The following is a 21,238-nucleotide window of genomic DNA, read 5'->3' as shown; positions in this document are numbered from 1 at the left end:
TGTGACACCCACGTGATGTGATGAATAGTGTGATTTGCTAATGCTAATGTATAGTGGGTCTATGGAAAAAAAGGCCTTGATTGGGCAAACAGATGTGTGCATCAGCGTCAACTGCTTAATATCACTGTTACTGCAATAAGCTCAACACTTCGCTCAGGATGGAAAGAGTTGTGGAAATAGGGCAGGATGACAGGGCACACGTGAGTGCGTGCACCCACAATTGCAGTGCATTACCCATAATAAACTTTGCAAAGACCGAGCTACACGTTTCGTTCTCTTAAGTGTGATTTCTGGGGTACAACTGGACAGCCTTTTTGGCGGAAGGAAAGTAATTACGACTACTTACGAATGACCGACAGATGGGAATGCCCAAACTGTTCCCATCACTGGATCTCATTACAAAATGTCATCACTGTTATGCTTCTTTACCCTTCAGCAGTAATCTGACCTCTAGTCTTGGATACATACAGACTGTATGATCAAACAGAAAATTACCGCACTGGAAAGTTTGTTTATACCCATTAAGATCTGGCTGCTTTAACTTCACTTGGCATTAACTCTAAAGAGGGTTGTGGCACAAGTCATTGTAATATAATAACCAATAAAACCTCACTTGTACTACTTTAACAAGGTTGTAATTAAAGTGTGTACACTCTTTATTATTATGACAATGTAGTTATCTTTTACAGTGTGTAAAATACATTTACACATCCTGCACACCACCGAGCATGCTGGAGCTGGCTAAAAATATCCAGCGGTGTTTATCAGTCCTCCATGGGGAATGTCCACTATGCCTGGCTGTAATCACTGACACTGGCATAGAGAGGGTATAACGTCCCCCCTGCACAAGGACTACAGCACCAACAGGCCAAGTTATAGCACGGTACTAAGCGTGTGTAGAATTGCAGCATCAGACCCACCTGTTGGCCGGATGGCTTCATGGACCGTATGCTGGCCGCTGGATACACTCCCACTGGCTGAAGTCTCTGTGGACGCCTGCCTGTTAATCAGACACAAGATAACTGTCACTTAAGACCAAAAATATAATTCCCAGAGGGGTTATACAGTGACAAAAGTGTATCTGAAAAGCAATACATCGGGTCCAAGCTGTTTGAACACCTCGCTATGGATTTGCCCCAGTGTACTGTTCTACTCAGAGCTAAATTAATATGCGAACGGTTTTTACGGATTATTTGAGCATATGTGTGTGTGTGTGTGTGTGTGTGTGTGTGTGTGTGTGTGTGTGCATGGTGTCTGATGAGTCATCTTCTGACCGGAGAAAAGTTCAAATATTTCAAATAGCGTCTCTGTGTGTGCAGTCAGTGCAGGCTAGTGGGGGTTAAGTGTTTACTGAGAGCCTCTCACGCGCTATTGTGACAAGAAGGGGGCAAATTCCTGATCCTTGTCCTGGGTGATGTGATTTTCTCATTGGCAAGATTATTGTGGTGATTACTATATGGACCTGTGGGCAATGACTACAGACAATTTAAGTCACATACATAGTCTTTCTTATGTGGTGCATAATCAGAACAGCAGTATTTACTTTGTATATTTATCTGAAGGGTTTCATACCGAGTCTCGGTCTCAGTCTGGAGATCATAGACAAGGAATCACAAAGTCCTTTTCACATAATCATACAACAAATACAGTGCTTTCACAGAGTAAACCATTATAAGAACTGGTGAGGCGTAGAGCAGGAGCAGACACGTCTGTAACCTTATACATTAAATCTGTTAAGCATTTTTTAGGGGGAACAATAAATAAAGCTTAGCTGGCATTAACCTCTCGCCCCATAACAGCAGCTTGCCAAAGGAGCATTAACAAGGTAATGAGGGTACACACTACCTCCTTGTAAGGGGCTGCACAGTTGTTCTTTCATACCATTACACAACCACAAATAGAACTGGCCCACTTTAAGCGTGGCATACCTCGACAGGAAGCAACCCCTTTCATATTGAAAGGGAAAAAAACTTGACCTCTTGGTTCTTCACATCACTTTCTTTGTCAACAGTCTCTCACTCTGTCAAGAGTCAGGCAGCAGCCAGAAACACTGAAGGTGAGAACAAAATCTGAACTTGTAGTATGCCCAGATAAAAGCCTAAAGATGACAATTTTAGTCCTGACATAAATATAGCTGTTTTGATTTTTTTGTGTATTCAGGTAGCTAGTCTTAATGTTATTCAGGCTGACCAACAGTGATAAAGTTTAACCATAAACACACGTTTGGCACCTTCTGTGTGTATACAGTATCCTGTGAAAATAACTACTGTTGTGGCTGATTAATAGGGAGTGAAAGCAGCAGCGAGGCTGACATTAATGGTGCTGCTGTAATTGTCACCCTATTAGTAATGCCACACGACAGCCCGGGTTTCCGTAGTTACAGCTGCGTCTCGCCAAACCTTGCAAACAAAATACCAAACAGGCTCATTTATTTGTGTTACAAATTGCTCCTTTCAAAGCCTTCACTGAAGTCATACTACTCTGAGTCCTTGCAGCCCCTCGAGTTGGCAGCTGTGGTATGTTGATAGACCAGAGAGCCCTGCCCTGCTGAGTAGATACCAACATGAAGCACATTTGCTTCAAGCAAGTGTACCACATGTTAGTTGAGCTTAAAAGAAAGTTTGCCAAGGTCTTTTCTAGCTTCTTTTAACCTTTAATTACAACTGAATGCTGACTAGTCACTCAGTCCAATCACTGGACACAAGTCAGCAGTTTCAGATAAAGCTGATTGGCTAGCACTCTTGTGGGATTTTGTTATGCAGGCCTTCAAACAGAGGAAATCATATGCCTGTGTCAACAGAAATCGTCACTTCATTTTCTTTCTTAAAGAAGACCAAAAACCAAATGTCATACCAATAAACAGATTCAACTAACAACTGTCAATGATCACCAGTGGTGTACTACTCATGGGAGGACCAGGTGAGGCCAGTGCTGGTAAATCTGTATCAAACAACAGCTTACAGTTCAACAGCTGGCTAGAGGAAGGTGTTTGGAGAGCTGGATAACCTTGAACTGTTTGAGTACACCCAGCACAGTGATTCTATTATAAGCTGGAGGAGCTTAGGCCTACACTGGGATGCATTTCAGATGTGCCTCAATAACAGAGGTATTGAGTTGCCCCTAAAATGAGCGCTGGAAATAAAGGGAAGCAACCTATTATCCCACCATTCTCTGCAAACAATCATCTCCTTTCTCCTGGGCTTGGGTTTACTTTTCTCTGTCATTCTTTCTTTTCCCCTCTCTGTATTCTTTCTTTTCATTGTTTCCATCGGTGCATTTTTGGTCCTGAAGCTTCCGTTTTTCCCACACTCTCCCCTGTCACACTGGTCGACCACAAAAATGCAGGACAGAGGAGAGTGTGAGGGGGCTCTGGAATTCCACATGCAGAGGGTAAACACAGCCACTGCCAGGAAGACACACACACAGGAGCAAACACAGCACCTACCCGGCTGCCTAACCTAGTCTACAACCCCTGGGCTGCACCACTGCCCCTTTAACTCTTCTCTTGCCAGGTCCAGTTTGTCCAGTCAAGTAAGATGACTGAATGTTAACACGTCAGCAGAGCGAGGGCTTTGCTCAGTGCTACCTGAGTGCTACTATTCAGAATGTCTGCAAATTAATGAATTAAGTCACACAGAGATGGACAGTCAGATAGTTGATACTGCATACAGTATGGGTTTCAGTCATATACAATATAAACTGTCTTTATTCCAATCTAGTCATGCCCTTCCCACTTACGCATTAGAGGGCTGTGAAGAGTCCTTCACCACTGCAACAGCATGCTTTAAACAAACAATCCGCCCTGATCACAAAGGTTTGCTGTTGTTGTGTAATTTGGCCAGATCTTGCAGTAATAAAGTCATAAAGTAATTGAAGGAAATAGCTGGCAGTTCAGCCCTGTTTCACTCCTTTCCTTTTATTTTCCCTTCTGTGCTCTTCAGCTTATCTCCAAACCAAACAGGATTTAAACGGCGCTCAGAGCCCGGGCCCTTCCACTGAACCACGTTCTGTTTACGGTTCAGGCAGAAATCAGGCCTGTGATGAGGTTGTTTACTGAACAGGCAGATACACCCTGAGGCCAAAAGACTGGGAGCACTCCACTACACACAAATTCTAACTCCATTAGCATTGGCCATGTCCTCTTGAACTCACCGATCCCATGCACTTTATCACGATCCACAAGCAGCGGCCGATCAATGCCACCCCACTGCAATCACTTAATGTGCTATGAATTTTCTTGTGACTGTGTTAAACTCTCAGCTATACTGGATTTAAGTAGCATCAGGCGTCAAAAAGAAGTAAATCAGGAGTAAATGCATTCAGCAGCAAGGCTGGTCTTACTTGATGAAGCGCTTTGTTGCCGTTTTTCTGATCTGTCCTTCTCTGGCATTGCTGGGCGGCTTTGGGGCGAGAACAGGACTAACACAGGTTTGGATGTGGCTGTGGCCATGACTGTGGTTGGGCCGAACATGAAAGGGCAGTGGGTAGCTGGATGAGTTTGTGGGATCAGGAAATTGAGCCTAAGAAACAAAAAAGACAACTGTTATGTTATATGTTATATGCTAAGGTCAAAATCATTGAGGCAACCAAACTACTTTTGACACTTTTATCACCTTAGTTTGCAATGATAACTTTGATTGTAGTTAAACCTTTATGGACAGGCGGTATAGGTCAGTCCCATAAGAGACACTACTAATGATGACTACTCACTGATCAACCATTCGTAATCAATTCTGATCCAAGAAAACATGTACTTACTGAACCCATGTGACATTCATTGTAATTGTAAATGTAAATGCTCTGTATTTGTATAGCGCCTTTCTACTCTTTGCAACCACTCAAAGCGCTTTTACACTACATCACATTCACATTCATACACTGAGCCTAAGTGCTCAAATGAAAGCTGACATTCACACACATTCATACACTGGTTGAATAGCGACCAGGGGCAATTCGGGGTTCAGTATCTTGCCCAAGGACACTTTAACGTGCAGCCAATCTTCCGATTAACGGTCAACCTGCTCTACCTCCTGAACCACAGCGACCAATTGTTGTCTACACTACTGCGACAAGACTGCAAAAGATCTACAATCAGGTATTCAAACAGCATATCAAGGAAGACTCCTTACCAAAGGAGTTGTTCACAGTTTGTACACCGGTACATTAAGCCTACCAAATTAGAAATTTCAATCACGATGGGACAAAGCATTGCGTAGATTAGTTAACTTTCCGCTTATGCATCTTTGCTCTCAGCTTCATTGAAATATGATAAACAAACAATTTGGAGTATTATCAGATGTAGTATCAGATGTCAACATTGCAATAGTAGAAGATGGAAGATCCTTGGACCATACTCCTTCTAATAGATGGAAAAAATATGAAATCTGAGGTTCATTGTAAGCTGTGCTATAATCTGATGACAGGTTTGATACATACCTTGGAATCTACTTGGTCAAGAAATGTTGAAATTTAATACATGACTTGCTGACTTTCATTACATCTATGTAAGACTGAATCTACTGTTTGCCTCAAATAGTAAACCTGCTCACAACCAAACTTCTTAAAATCACCTGTAATAGGGTCTTGAATAAAGGGCAGGTGTCAGATGTAAGAAAAGATAATGATGAAACAAATAATGATTCAATCTATAATTAACACAGTTACGTATGTAGCAACAATACATCTTTTTAGAATTTTAAATGGTCAAGCAACAGAATACTTTTTATGAGTAAAATCATGTGTGTGTGTGTGTGTGTGTGTGTGTGTGTGTGTGTGTGTGTGTGGCCTATGTATTTTCAGAAGTATTTAAAATGAATCTTAATTCCAAAAGAGGAATAAGGAAGTGCAATCGCATTTGGAATGGGTTAGTCATGAGAAGAAATTTTGGTCTCTGGTCATTAGGGTTAAATATCAAAGTGCTTGACATGAATTAGTGCAGATATTAGTGAAATGCCATCCACTATCAAAACAAGCTCAACATTTTTTGCAGTTGGCTGCACTGAGAAGCAAATTCTTCACATTATTTATTTGTTTGTACAAGATCTCATCAAAGGCTTGGGATGGGGTAAAATACCGTTTTCTTTCTGACATAATATTTTAGAGCCACATTTCATTCTGTCCTTGCAGTGCTCGGGAATGCTTTGCATACATTCCTTCCACATGTCATGCCTACGCTATTTTCTCTGCAGCTTTATACGGCTATCTAACAACCTAATGGTTTTCCAGCTTCACAGTGCAGCCGTTCAAAGGACCGGCAGTGTGACAGGGAATATCTGATGTAATTTGTGTGTTGATAAATGAGAAGCTGGGTTTCCAGGTTGCAAGGCCTATGGCCGCAATTCAGTTTGAGCGGGACCAGTAAGGGCACCTTTCTTTGGCTGCCAGGTGGCCCAGTGCCAAGACTGTGGAGGAGCCGAAGAGTCTGCACCCAGTAACTGGAACATGGATTGGAGCGCCGGAACAGCCCTGTCTCTTTCTCTCTCACAGAAGTACACACTCATACACATATATGTACATGAGCACTCACGCTGAATGAAGCACTTCCTTTTGTGTTTTCAGTTAAACCAAAATGATCAATTAATTTTCCCATGAGGCAAGTTCAGGAATATGAAGTACAACTGTATTAAAAAGACCCTCTCTAATACTACTATAGAATTGTGAAGTCAAGTCACTGACTACTTTTAAACTATCATTAAATACCACCATTAAAGGTGCATTTGCTGCAAAGAAAGTGGGTAAAATAGCAAAACATAAATTGTCTGAAGGATGGAAGACATCAGTTTCAATAAAGATACACATTGCTAGGACCGGCTACCAGAAAGACCAATGTGGGTGGAACAAACTCAGAGGGATGACAAGGATTTTAGGGAGGGATCTCTGATTTGATGGTGAGACAACCGTATCCAAAGTCAGCCTTCCTATGACCTCTGTTTGTGAGGGCTGAACAAAAAGATGGCTCTGTTGTAAACTCCATATGTAGTCCTTCATGCCACAAACCTTTTCAGATTGTTCAAGACATTCTTGCCTCCATATGCTTGGAGTATGTAAAGAAACTTGGTCAACTGTGCTCAGACTGTGAGACGAAATGAGAAGGGGAATGGAACAGAGGAAAGGCACGGGATCACTTTCATAAAGTGCCTTGCGTAAGGCTACCAGACCAAGCCAAGAGAAATATCACCTCAATTGCATTAATTAAGGCCCAACCAAGATGATGAGAAAACAATGACGTGAGAGTAACTGCATTACTCACGACAGATCGGAAAAAAGCGGGTGCATCCAATCATCCCACCCTGTAAGCTGTCCCATGGCATTCTCCTGTCTCCATTTCTATCCATCCATAGATGGACTCCACAAAATCCTCTGGAAAATGAACAAGCACACTCGCCCTGTTAAGATCCTCTTTCAAAGCAACCGTACAGAAAGACGGAGAGAAATCTTTTTTCTCTAAACATCAAAATGATGCTGTGCTAAATGACGAGACATCCTTACCTTTATAAATGGCCTCTAAAAACCAAAGTCAAATCACATCTGTCACGGCTAGTCAGGCATGACTAAAAGGTTTTCTGTCACTACATTATTACTGCTGAGAAAATCATATCCCAAAATTTTATTTGTGTTGCAATCATAGACTGTAGGTTGCAATGGGAACTCAAATGGAGCTCAAATCTGATATGAACTGGAATGGGAATGGGAATGGGAAGACTTCAAACTTATAATGGACTCTGTACTGGGGCCTCTCTAGTGCCATCATGGACAGCATTCCTTGATTACTCATCTTCCAATATAAGCCTAGCCGAGTCACTAAACAATGTAATCTTCGGGTAAGGAGTCATGTTTGGCTCTCCAGGAATGAGCTTCTGTTGAGAAGAATATTCCCACTGAACACCATTTTGTTAAGTGGTCTGGAAAGGAATTCTCAGAATAGCTTTGTAAATGCTAACATGAAAGATTTCCCCTTGATGTGGGTGTATTTTTGACTATTTTGGACAGTACTGTGCTTAGGTAAGCGAATATTCTGTGCACACAAATGAGGGTTTTCCTGAGTTATAGCTCAATAGTTCTCATACACAGTCTTCATCCATGTGGTGCTGGCATTAAAGTAAGAACAAAAAAACAAAAAAATAATTGAAAGACACATTTCTCTTAACTATTTTACCAAATCCCAATTAAACAAAACAAAAAAGGTCGTGTTTTAAAAGGAACATACCATGAGGAATTCAAATTGCATCAAAAATAAATCCCAGCAACATAATGCTGGAATTTGCTGAGACACAGCTTCTAAACACCCAGGGCAGTGAGCAGTGAGCAGGAAAACCAAAGGTTCAAGCCGATGTGTCTGAAATTAACTACCCAGCTATCATGTACTTGAGGATAAAAGTTGGTCTTTACCAGCTCCCTGTGCTCTGTGGATAGGATACATGTGGGGAGTTTGGCTAATAAATGTAGTCATTAAACAATCATATTCTTAATGTAATAACGCGGGGGAAAAAAACAAAATTGTCTTCTATACCTGGTGTCGGCAATGGCTCTGGTCCAGAAATTGTCGAGACTGAAGTCTTTGCTGTTGCAGCTTCTGGATAGCAAACTGAAGTTGGTAGCTTCCTTGGGTGGGCTGGTAGCACTGCTGGGGATTCACCCCTGTTACCAAGCTATAGGCACTCTGCATCTGCCCATCCCAAAGACCCTCCTCGTCCTTCAGCGTCCTGTGGCTTGGAGAGCAGAAATGAAGAGAAGAAAGTGAAAAGATAGAATTAAAAACAAAACACATACCAACTTTCTCTAATGAATAATACAAACTGCTTTGCAGTTAATACCATCTTTGTACATGTGTCCGCTCAGTATTTTCTTATCTGCACTCTAAGAGAATCTGAATATCTATGAATGTTTTACCCCATGTTGTAAAGCCCTCAATAACTCAGCCTGAAGAAATATGCGCATTTGCTTTCTAGCTTAGAGTTAGATGACAGGATAGACACCACTTTAAATTCGCTCTATTAAATGTGAAACAGCTAGCATGGCTCTTGAGGTGCTTTTAGGTGGATTTTTGTTATCTTTGGGCTGAGCCAAACTAGCTGCTACCCCCTGTTTCCAAAAAGCGAATAAGGGTATTTCCCAAAATTCAAGTTGTGTGAACATGAGATGTTCTATTATAACTCTGAAGGATTCTTTGTTTCTATTACTACTACTTTGTTTCTATTACTACTACTGGTAGTTTAATACATTTGGTTAGGATGAATCCTACTTTAGACATAGAGCATAGACAAACATAGCATAATGTTAAAATGGTGCAAAAGTCCTTCTTTCTAATATTGTCAATGGGTAAGTGAGATTTGTGCTCTCCTTTGCTTAAATCTATGTACTCTCAAATGAAGCTACTACTGACTTACTACTATCTCAATAGCTTTTAATTAGCTGGAATATTGCATGATGGTGCAAGCTTCAGTGGATCAACAGTGAGCCATAATAGTATCTTTTCCATGTCAATTATTTTACAACCCAACCAAGGCAGAGATGTGGCAGTGGCTAATTAACTTCCCCCACACCACTGGCAAAACATAAAAAAGACAAGACAGCTCACAGCTTCCCAGTCGGGGCCCACAGAAGCCTCAAGTCAAAGTGTGCAAATCAGAGTCAAAGTAGAGGGCAAGCCCGTGGCAAGCATAGGCTGAACTAAAAACCTTTCCTCCTTGCTTCAGTGCTCCCCAAGCTTCACGTTCCATTCACATCACAAAGCCACAACCCGAAAAGCAAACCTTTTGACGAGCTCCACGAGTTTGTAACTGGATTATCTGTCATTAGAATTAAGCCTGTTTCAGCCTTTTTTTTTCCTTTTTGGCCCCTGCTAAAGCAATGAGGTGACCAGCCTCCCTTTCAGACACGCTTAAATTGAGTCTATGTAGAGTTTGGTGTGTAGCACTTCTGTATATGTGCCATCTCAGCCAAAAATAATGCCATAAAGAACACTATTGAGAACTGCGAGGAAAAATATAAAAGAGAAAAAAAAGGAGAGAGAGATACAAGTGCAGTAGAAGAAATGGGATCCCTGGGGGTCATAATGACAAAAAAAGTTCTTGGAAATTCCTCCCATTACAAGCAATAACATTTGTCCATTGGTCTAGGGTAAAAGAAAACACTGTGTCTTGAAATCACAATAGCTGCTATATTTTTAGAACCAAGCTATGATAAGCTCTAAAATTAGAATTCAATTAATCTTGAACAATACACACTGTGGGATAATAAAAAAAATCCTGCCCTGTGTGGCCTAACAAAGACACAAGGGATCTTAAACTCATGTGAACATGCTATCCACCCATGCATTTCTCAGTTCACATAATGGCACATATATTGTAAAAACAACTGGTGTGACCGCGGGTCAATTCAATCTTTTTAGCTTCTGGAAACAAAGGTTTGTCTGTGAACCTTGCAAGGCCAGAAATCCTACAACGCCAGGAGACAAAACAAGAACTCGTTCTTTGTTTACAGCAGTCATTTCCTTTAGCTTGGCTGCAGTTTGCACATTGGACCACAGGGACCTTCAGTGCTACTATTTTATTAGCATATGGTCTAAAACGGACTTCTTCTCCGGTCAAGAGCATATGCTTTCCGTGAGTACAATGTCGCAGTAGGACCCCAAGGAGAAGTCTTTTCAGACAGGGCTTGTCAGCACAAAACCACGCAAAAAATACTACAGATCCCCATGAATTTAAAACCTGCATGAGTCCAACATGTGTGATAGTCCAACACAGTGACCAGTGAAATAGGAAAAACTGTTTTACATCTGAGTTTCTCATCACTAGTGCAGCACATGTGTGGAGCTCCAACTATCTGGGACTTCCCTTCCTGACGGACTTCTGCTCGTGGGTGTCAGCTTACTCCCCGCTGTGCTCGCCATCCTTTAATATGCTGATATGACTTACTGTAGAACAGCACAGCACGTGCGGCATCAATCTAACCTAGTGTGAATGTGGGAAAGTGGACCGTCTGAGATGACATCATGCAACAGTATCTTAAAGCCCTTCCTGGAGAGTGTAAACATCAGCCGCCTGAAAAGCGCAAGGGTATTTCCAGCCATTACTCAGTTGTTTGTTTACCCTGTTTTATTGCAACAACATGACACTCAATAGAGCTGTCCTTAAAATACAAAAAAAAAATTTGTTTGTAGGAGCAGTCTAGACAGGGATGCTGATGCTTTAGTTAGTGCAGTGATGAGCAACATCCTGATCCTGGTCTAAGAAACAGATTTACTGAGTTATCTGGATAACTTCTCTTGGCCTCTAAAAACTGTTATATTTGGAAATGATGTTACAGCTTGTGATGCTGCAGTGACTTCCTGTTGTTTACATAGCTGTTTGCTTTTGACTGGATGGCACTAGAGATGTATCCTCGCAACCAGTTTACACATTACTAATGTCTTTACTAGTTAAGACATTTATCAAGTTTAATGGTGCAACGTGTAGTAAATCACTAGTTTAAACTAGTTGGTAGCTACTAAGAAGTTATAGACAAGCTGATTCATAGGCGACTTGAGCGTCACCCATTTGGCACACTAATACTGCTCACTGTGGGACGTGTGTAGCAGCAAAGGTGTGTGTATCCGCTTAAAAACTTAAATCCATTCTCTGGAATTTCCCTCATTCTTACCTTAAGGGTTCTCCTTCCTATTACCACATCTGGCTCCAATCAATGTGAATAAAAACTTCTCTCCTTTTAAATTCAAAGGAAGAGAGACATCAAACCAGTTTTGTGGGGACTTTGTCCCCCATGAAAGACGTTTTAAATTTTCACCAGAGATTTTTCTGATTAGTTGGGTTGTTGGTTCAGCAAATTGGCTGTCATAAAATCCTTTGGAATGGTATGTCCTTAAAAAATTCGACCAAGTCAAACAGCAATCTAACAAAGTATTGAACAGAACTAAAAATACCCTGCATAAACAGGGTTGTGATATTTCTCACTTCTAGTTGTGTTGGAGTGAACACTGTACTGCTGAGACAATAGTTTCCGGTCATTTGTGTGTACTGAGAGAAGAAAATGGGGAGCTAGTTTTGTGGCAAGGGTGCTAATGCAGCCTAAGACATATTAATGAGTGTTCACTTGACTAATACAAGACAAACTTAGAACTGTAGAAACAAAGAAAATTATTAAAAACTAAGAAAAAACCCTGCTTTGTAAAATTACAAAATTATAATGATAAGATCTTTTCTGTTTGATAATATATAGAAGTTACCAAACACAACAAACTGGTTGTTGTTTATGATGTTGGCTCCTTGACTGTATTCTAAATGTCTGACTGTCTTTTGTGATTTAAACGTCTCACACTATTTCACTAGTAATTTTAATGGAACTCAACTTAAATGCATCAGGAGGTCCGACGTCAGAAATTATCCCAAAGTTAACCGTGGGTGTACAAAGACATGCAGTGGAGTGAAGCAGAAGCTCTCAGAGTGCTGATGCAGCATACCTGGTAGATCCTGGCAGCGGCACTTCAAAGAGCCGTGCTACTCTTTGAAACCCATCATACTTCACCCCTGTGGTTGCTTAAAGAGCCAGTGTGCTTAACAGTTTCAGTATGTTTGGCACAAACCATCAGCCTCAGTGTGGGGGGGGACTCAGGAAATTCTGTGTTATAAGAAACAGAGCCGAGGTGAAATCAAGGCAATTTATCCTAATATCTTATTAAAGATATGTCACTGTAATAAGAGGTGAATGCCAAACCAAGGGCTGGGAGTAGTAGGGTACAAGAGAGCCTTTTGTACTGCAAGCCAGTGACAAATGGGAAGATAAAGGGAGCTATGTATTTTCTGGAGAGATTTAGAATATACTTTCTAACAAAAGCTACTGTATATCCCTTCTCTGAATTATTAACCTGAAATGTGAAGCTGTACTAAAAATTCATTTTCCATTGAATGAAGTGCCAAAACAATATATCGAAAGGCAGAAATATATAAAGGGAATGAATAAATTCAAAGCATAAATCCGTCAAAGCACTAGAGCTCTAAACTTAAATGGGAGATCAAAAGGTGACTTGTATTTCGTAAGTATATATTAAAGCTACGTGAGGCTATCTGTAAAATTATAAATTGTATTAAATCTCTCTTCTTGGTTTGTGGAAAAAAACATTTTCAAAAAGGGAAAAGGCCAGACATTCCTGTAATTCTCTGACAGCTTGATACTTAAGGAAAGGCTGAACTGGAAAAGCAGTCTAAGATCAAGGCCAAGCTGTCTGAGACATTGTCACTCACATACCAAGACAAAAATAAAAGCGGAGTGACCATAGATGCTTACCCCTCAATGAATTACACCTTCAATAGCCGATAGGTTTGTTATCATGGCCTGGTACCATAGAGCATAACCGTGCGATCATTTCTTGTCCTTCTGTTTCCTTCCTTCTCTCCTCAGAGCAACGTGAAAGGGGTGAGGAATGGGGTGAGCAAGGGGGGGATTTTAATGGCTGCAGAGGCGAGAGCCTGGAGCAGACAGACTATGTGGGTGTTGACACTGCCCCCACATCACCGCCTCCGCTCCTCCAACGCAATGTTTGAAGCTGCCAGCATGCTTCACACACTCTCAGCACTCAGCAGCCAATTCTACTCTTACTTACCTCCACAAAGCACAATTAAAAAGGGAACAAAATGCCCATTTCCAGACACGTATTGAACTAGCCTGCCCGGAGGAGTGTTGGCACTCCGCAATCCTTTTCCCAACACTAACAATCCTCAATCTAAAAATTTGGCAGAGACCATTAAAAAGCCTTTAGATTCTATTGAGTGTGACCAAACAGGCTACCACAATCCACAAGTATCTAAAGTAAAGATTTGTGTTAAGTTGATTACACATAAAATCCTCAAGACATTAATTTGGCCAAAGCGAATAAAACATGATACATGAACAGCTTTTCTGAATCTTTCAAACACATCAATCTCAAGAACGAAAAAAGCAGCTTCCCTAAGTGCAGTATTCCTTCTCTGCTGCCTCAAGAGAGGGTGAATAAATGGTGCACATGAGCACAATGGTGAAATTTGACCAAAAGGAGCAGTGGAGCACTTATAAGGGGGCAGAGGTGTGCTGTGTGCTAATTGCAAAAGCGGAGTAATAGAGAAGGAACTGTAACAATATCCACAGAAAAAATATATATTACATATAGTCTAGCTGAAATCACATTTTGTCATCCCTTTTTATAGTCAAACATGTCTAAGTAAGTGTTTTTTATTATTAAAAAGACAAAATGGAAATATCAAAAAAATATAAATTTCACTCTTTTCTCTTTTGCAGTTTTAATGATTTATACAAAAGAAATCCCAACTTTTCTTTAAAGAGCAAAATATTTAGAATTTTCAAATGTATTCTATAAACTCTTTTAAATCCCTTGTTAAAACATACTTTTATCGTAGAGCATTCCCTGATTTTACCTGATTTTATTTGAAGTATATTTTGAAGTGACTTTTGTTTCTTATATTGTTTTATATATGTTTTTATGTCATAACTGCTTTATGTAAAGCACTTTGTAACGTTGGATTTAAAAGTGCTCTATAAATAAAGATTATTATTATTATTATTATTATTATTATTATTATTATTATTATTATTATTCTGTGTCTATGTATTCTGATTTTCATATGTATTCTGTGTCCCAATGCTGTTTCATGCAGCAGAAAGACTTTTCAGTTTACTGTAAACAAGGTCCTCCAAATCTACAATGGCTGTAAGTAGAAACGCACCATTCAAACATTTTTTCTCCTGATACCAATTCCAATACTTCAACTCGATACAAAGTACCAATCTGAAACAAGTGCTCTCACTTTCCCGGCTCAAAGATCTGTGTACCACACTATGCAAAACCCATTGGAATAATACTTTGACGATGAAACAAAAAATATATATAAACTGTATAAATATTATATAATAAGAAATCAATATCGGATTGGTGCAAATGCCATTTTCATCCAGAGTTAGGTATTACAGACTTGTCTAAATCAAAATATGCTACATCTCTTTGGACTCACCCAGTGCTGCTACATAGATCTGTTCCAGAGTGAACAGCTTTCACTGGCCCTTGGGTTGTAGCAGCAGTATGCCGCACTTTAGGGTTCAGTGTGAAGCTTTCTCTGCTCAGCATCCTGTTCGCCAGGTTCAGGTTGGTCAACTGTGGGCAGAGGAGAAAACTTCAACAGATGATTCAACTCAAATTCAAACATTAAGTCACTTAACCCAAACACTTCACTACTAGTCATCCCAGTGTCTAAAGCAATGGAAATGTTTGATGAATAAGCATTCATATTGTGTTCCTCCCTTCATCGACCACGTCATTCTCTTGTATCTGGGGGCCATGCGAAATGTACACACAGCACATGGCAGAGCTAGTCTCCGCTCAGCACTAAATCCAGGTGGTCCCCCCCCTCCTCCTCCGTCTCTAGCAGAATCACCTATCATGACTCGCCAGTTAAAATCTGTTTACAGCCACATCAGGAATAATGTAGCAACTGCACCTCAGCACTGCCCTGGGAATTATGTTAACTGAAATCTAATGGGAGAATTAATTATACTGCTGTGATGTTTTATTTACTTTATTTCCTCCTGTGCACTAAATGTCCAATGGGAAAATTGTAATGCTGCCAAGCCTTGTACCATGTGAAAAATGTGTCAGCATGGTGCTACACAGCTACAGCTCTAAGTAACTTATTAAGGTATACTGGACGTATTCATACAAACTGTTTGATTTATGGAGGAAATGAAAACACACATGTGGGTGCCAATACTGTGGACATTCGGAATATAAAATATATATGTCAAACATATATCATATGTCATATCAAGAGATCAACATTTTACATAACTACCATAATGAATTGTTCTTTACCACATAAGGCTGTATCCATCCTCCAGTGTATATAATATATAAGGTAATGTACACTGGCTTATCTAATTGAGACAGAGTGCTGTAGGGATGTCTTATAATAAAGTATTGGACATAAACATATGCACATACACACACGCTGAAGGGATTCACCGTCATATCTATGCATCATAGCGCAGGAGTATATTCACTTTATTGAAGGTGGCCATGCCTGGCTTTGCTCAATTTAAGTTTCTGTTTTGTATACATGTGGCCTTGCATGAGAGTGAGTAATTACTTAAATCTTAGAGGTCAACTAGTGCAACAGGGTGTTGTTCGTGTTTAAAAAGTTCTCCATTTAGTCCAGCAAGTGATTTAATGACTTTCAAATCTGAGCCCTAAAAATAAAAATAAAAAAACACAAAATGTGCTCTGAGCCTTTAAGTGCAAAACACTGGACTATTATACGCTGCAAAATAAACTGCTGCCAAGCCCAGGATGAACTATTCATACGAAATACAGCAAACACATTTCAGATAGACAGAATAATGTACAGTCAAAAGGAAGCCATAAAATCTGCAGTCTGTGTGGTCTGGTGCCATCACAAAAAACTTTGACAGAAAAAATCCAGTGAGGCAGAGGAGGAGGGGGAGGAGAGAGGAAAGGTTGAGGGGCTCCCCACACCGAATGACAAACCTTTGGAGGAATATAGGAGAAGGTGGTGATGGAGCCAACAGAGCTGCCGCTCCCCTGCTCAGTGCCAATTTGCCACATTCCTCTATTTATAAGCATCAATTACCACAAAAAGTGGCTGCTTGTTAAGTATCAACAGAAATCACTCCCCCATGGTGCATCTGATAATGAGACCTCACACAGAGCTGAGGCTTGATGCGGCTCACCACTGTTTAGGCCATCCAGCTTCAAACCCCAGCTCCAGACCTACCCCCGCACCAACCCCAGCCCACAGACTGCAGGCGAGATGAGGGCTGAAGGAGGAAGGTGCACGGTACGAGGCAGCAGACCCTCCGGCTCCAACAGGTCTGGTGAATGAATGAGCAGCTAGGTGCCGCCAATCAGCATGGGGTCAGAGCCAGGATTACGCATCAACAAAGAGAAATATCAGAGACCTCACAGCAAGAGACTGCAGAGGGGCCAGATTCTTCTTCCTTACACGAAACATCACACAGATCAGTTTACAGTTGCTTAATAACTCAGTGTAGCTTCTCATTCGAGCACAGGGAAACTTCCGGCTCCAGGTGGGAGTAGCTGTTGGCGCAGTGGGCTATAGAGGTTAAAAACATAATGAACTCACGTGTTGTGTCAGCAGGTTGATGTGACTGGAGCTGGCATAGTGGCAAGCAACCTGCTTGTCAGCCAGCTTTTGCAGGGCTGAGATGAAGGCCTGCTGGTTAGACTGGGCTTGCGCAGACAGGGAGTTTAACTCCTTGAATGTCTCCACTGAGTTTGACTTCAGCTTACTGGAGCTGCTCCTCCTGGTCACTGACACACAGAATAACAAAACACATCCGTGAGAACATGGGAGTGAATTTGAACAACAGAATGCAGAATAGTGAGTATACCTTGGCCTGCAGAGGTGGGTCTAGAGAGCTTCTGGCTGTAGATGTGCGTGGCACTCGGGATGGAAGAGGGTGCTCCAGAGCTGGGCGTCGACAAGGTAAAGGACTGAATCCTCCTGAGCACCTGGGATGGTTGTCCAGTACAGACTGTGTTAGAGCCGGTGGACACAGCTGTCCCCGTTGCTCTCAGGGGCTGTGTGACCACAACGGCAGAGGTGTATGCAGGAGGGTCAGAATGAGTCTCAGAATGGCCGAACTGAGACTTTGCCAGGGACTGTGCGTAGGACGGTGGCTGAGGAGGTGGCGGCGGTGGCGGACAATGGAGAGGCAGGGATGTCGGTCCGGTAGAGCAGTGCTGCAGATGAATGTGTGTGCAGTCTAAAGTTACAGGAAAGCTGGAGCAGTGCTGGGAGGCCTGGACCTCCGGCTGGGTTTTACCAGTTCTAACTGCTGCCTGTTGGTCTTCAGGCAAAGCACGGACAGAAGGCTGACTCTCAGTGGCCTCAATGTCTGGGTCACTGCTGACTTTCCCTGTGGAGAGTGAAGACTCTGAAGCGCTGGAATCGTTTTTGGCCACAGGCAGAGCTGTTCAAAGGAGGAAAGAAGCCAGAGCTCCTTTATCATCCGTTAGCCATTCCTCGGCTCTGACACACATTTGTTTTCTCCCAATGAGTGCTAATCATTTAAAGCTGACCTTTTCTTCACCCCAGATGACTCAATCTTTTTCCCTTTACTTTTTTGGGGTTTACAAATCTAAACAATTCATGTTTACTGTGCTTGAATGATAAAATATTAAACATAAACCAGACCTACAGTGACAAGAATATGGGGGGGAAAAACAAAGGAGGAACTCACTTTTGGAATTATCACAGTTGCCTGAATCTCCTGAGGCATTTACTTCATGGACGTCTTTCTTAACACTCCTGACTTTTGTTCCCAGGAAGACGGTGGCTGATTTATTTTTCTGTGTGTAGAACGTCAGTACTTCTTCCAGATCGTTTTCACTGTTGAAAAGGGGAAAAAAAGACGGAAGATGAATGTGTATAGCAGATTGGGATCACTCTTCAGACAGTAGCATATATAACTGGAACAGTAAAGAGCCAAGCACAAAACAATGGTAAGTGGGCGAGCCAATTCACTAACCTCGCCGCAGTGATGTACTCCTGAAACACACTGGGGTTAACACAATGCTCGTCTTTGCTATTCTCCTGTTTTTTCACCATATGTTCGGTTTCCTGAGAAGATAGGAAAGAATAAGACCGCAGGTATACTCAGTATGCACAAAGTTTCCCATGTTTGCATCACATCTTAGAATTGTGATTCTGTGGTAAAGAGTCTGGGAGTCTGGGAATGGGTACCTTGTTGTAACAGCGGATAAACTCCCCTAGCTGCTGGGACAGGATGTGCCTGCGGTCTTGGAGTGGTAGCTGGCGACTGGGCAAGACCACCTTTATGTCTTGCTGAAGGTTACTGGCCGCTCTTCTCAGGAAGCGAATCACCAGCTCCTGTGCAGACAAAAAACATCTTTTATTATCTCTGCCCTGAATCACTGATTCATCCTGCTCCACATACTCAAGCTGCCTGTGTGTTCTCCTCTGAGGGTTCAACGCCATTGCAATGGCCTGGAGGTCGACTTCACATTGATTTTCCCTAAAGGTTTGAGGTCACTGATGATGATGATGATGATGATGATGATGTTTGCCATTACAATGCAGACTTTCCAATCAGTGTAACTTTTACAGAGACCACGTTTTCCTTCTATGTGGCCACAAATGCCTCGTACACATTCCAGCTACAGCCAGGGTACATATGAGTAACAGAATGATAATAAGGGGAAACAATGCCCAGAGGTATTCCACCCATGTCAATTTATTAGGAAAAGGAGGTTAAAAATGGTTATCATTGTACCATTTGGTCGTCGTCCTTGTCTGGCCAAGCTGGGATGGTGTTAGTCCTGCTCTCTGCCACCAGTCTTTGCTGGACTCGCTGCAGGTATGAGGAAAAGGCCATCCTGGCCTGCACTTTACTGTAGAGGAAAGGAAGAGGCAGTAGAGAAATAGTAAAATCTTCAAGAACTGCAAAGGTAAAGCAGATGATAAACTTTATCCATTAGGTAAACTGCTATTTCACTCTAAACTGGCTGTAAAGGCTATTTAGTTGCACTGGATTCTGTGATAGATCTGTTACAACAGAAGGAACAAGCAGTTACACTCATTCCATTTTCTGATATATCATCCAGAAAAAGAGAGAAAGCAAAAACAGGTATGTATCACTTTTCAGCCAAAAGTTGTTGAAACACAGTGTATCTTGTCTAACCCTAACCGCTATCAAAATGATAAACTGTCTTTGTGGCCCAGGTGAACCTGGAAAGAGTACTGTCAGAACATTGTAGTTGGGTAAAAAAAAGAAAGACATGTTTTGGAAAAAGCTGTCAAACACAAACAATGATATGCTGTACTATAATCTCCCTGCATCATGCACAGTCCTGGCAAGCACTGAGGAATTTCTACAAAGTCAGACTTGTTATTGTAATTCCTCCTCAAATTATAATTTCAGCCACACTTTGAAAAATCAACATCAAACCGCAGTCGTTGTTGCACATTGATATAGTATCTATATAGTACTTACATATGTCTGTCATATGTGTTGACAGTATATAGTATATTTATTAAAAGAATATTATGTGTAAGTGAAGATGTATTTTTAATTCAGTCAATTGGGAGCATGTATGCTTATAACATCTTACCACAATTCCCATCACTTAGCTACCACAGAATAATTTTCTTAAAAATAAAAGATCTAGCCTTCTTACAGACTACTCTGGCAGATCCCAGACGTCTAACCAAACTCTTAATTATGGTTTATTCATCTACACTTGCTCCAGACTTACTCCCTTTAGATGGAGGAACCAGCAGGCTTAAAGCTTTCAGTGAGATTAGTTAACATACAGTAGTGTTACTACAAAAAGTTAGAAATGGTCCCAAAAAAGTATTTTCTATACATGTAAGTTGTGGGCGACTTTTAGACTCTCTGATACAGAAAGTAAACAAAGAAATTACATATGTTGACCTCAGTAATTAGAAAGCAAATACCAGGCAGTGGATCAACCTGCGATGAGGCTTTAAACATGTAGAACTAGTATTCTGACTCCTGGTTTTCCATGTGGTGTTACACAACGGTAATGTTCAAAAAATTTATCAAAACATAGCCTATGTAAAGAGTGGCTCCATTTCTTCTCATCCTTTTTGGAAGGTGCATTAGTGCACTTCATATTTCTCTTTATAAAACAGGAAAGGAGGGGAAAAGTGTGAGTGAGAAGAAAATACCATAAGGGAGGAAGACAGGAGCAGCAGCCAACCTGAGCAGCAGCCCAGAATACAAACTGACCTGAGGTCCCACCCCTGCTGAAGGATGTTCATGAGCAGGTTGACTCCGGGCCTGGCATCCTGCATGGCCGCCTCTGAACTGGACAGAGCCTCACTGTGGCAGCGCTCCAATGGTGTGGCCACTTGTTTTCTTTGCTCTACTACCAAAGCCTTGTGTGAGACTGGCTCAAGAACTTGTTTCGCCTCCTTGCTTTCCTCCTGAGCGCACTCCTCTCCCTCCTGATGGCTGTTTGCAGTCAAGGAGGACTTGGATTCCTTCCCTAAGGTATGCAACATTGCAAGGAAAGACAAATGTCAGTTGCATCACTGGCATTTTGGATAAAATACATACACTCGAAATAGGGTTTTTATTGTTGCTGCAATGAAATGAACTCATTCAGAGTCATATTTGGCCAACCTTACAGTGACACAGGGGAGTTATTTATTGGAAACAAAAGTGCATTAGT

The 21,238-nt window shown here is 41.4% G+C and overlaps 1 protein-coding gene across 7 annotated transcripts in view; it reads right to left on the bottom strand.

The window, feature by feature from the left end:
* The window catches only part of ttll5 (tubulin tyrosine ligase-like family, member 5), a 45,546-nt gene that overhangs the window by 3,927 nt on the left and 20,381 nt on the right, over positions 1-21,238 (bottom strand). For 3 of the 7 annotated variants that reach the window (XM_046062540.1, XM_046062541.1, XM_046062544.1), the window contains 11 exons: positions 20,794-21,052; positions 19,315-19,432; positions 18,765-18,911; positions 18,550-18,641; positions 18,262-18,410; positions 17,410-17,991; positions 17,142-17,329; positions 15,000-15,139; positions 8,510-8,708; positions 4,342-4,520; positions 921-1,000 (listed from right to left, as the gene is read on the bottom strand). In XM_046062540.1, coding sequence (XP_045918496.1) covers positions 921-1,000; positions 4,342-4,520; positions 8,510-8,708; positions 15,000-15,139; positions 17,142-17,329; positions 17,410-17,991; positions 18,262-18,410; positions 18,550-18,641; positions 18,765-18,911; positions 19,315-19,432; positions 20,794-21,052 — 2,133 coding nt within the window. Of the gene's footprint in view, positions 1-920; positions 1,001-4,341; positions 4,521-6,367; positions 7,360-8,509; positions 8,709-14,999; positions 15,140-17,141; positions 17,330-17,409; positions 17,992-18,261; positions 18,411-18,549; positions 18,642-18,764; positions 18,912-19,314; positions 19,433-20,793; positions 21,053-21,238 lie in introns of those variants that run through there. The other 4 variants (XR_006827084.1, XM_046062542.1, XR_006827083.1 and 1 more) reach the window with 4 other exon arrangements.

This window comes from Micropterus dolomieu, linkage group LG11, assembly GCF_021292245.1.
Source record: "Micropterus dolomieu isolate WLL.071019.BEF.003 ecotype Adirondacks linkage group LG11, ASM2129224v1, whole genome shotgun sequence".
Lineage (NCBI taxonomy): Eukaryota > Metazoa > Chordata > Actinopteri > Centrarchiformes > Centrarchidae > Micropterus > Micropterus dolomieu.
This window is presented reverse-complemented; position numbering and strand designations above follow the sequence as displayed.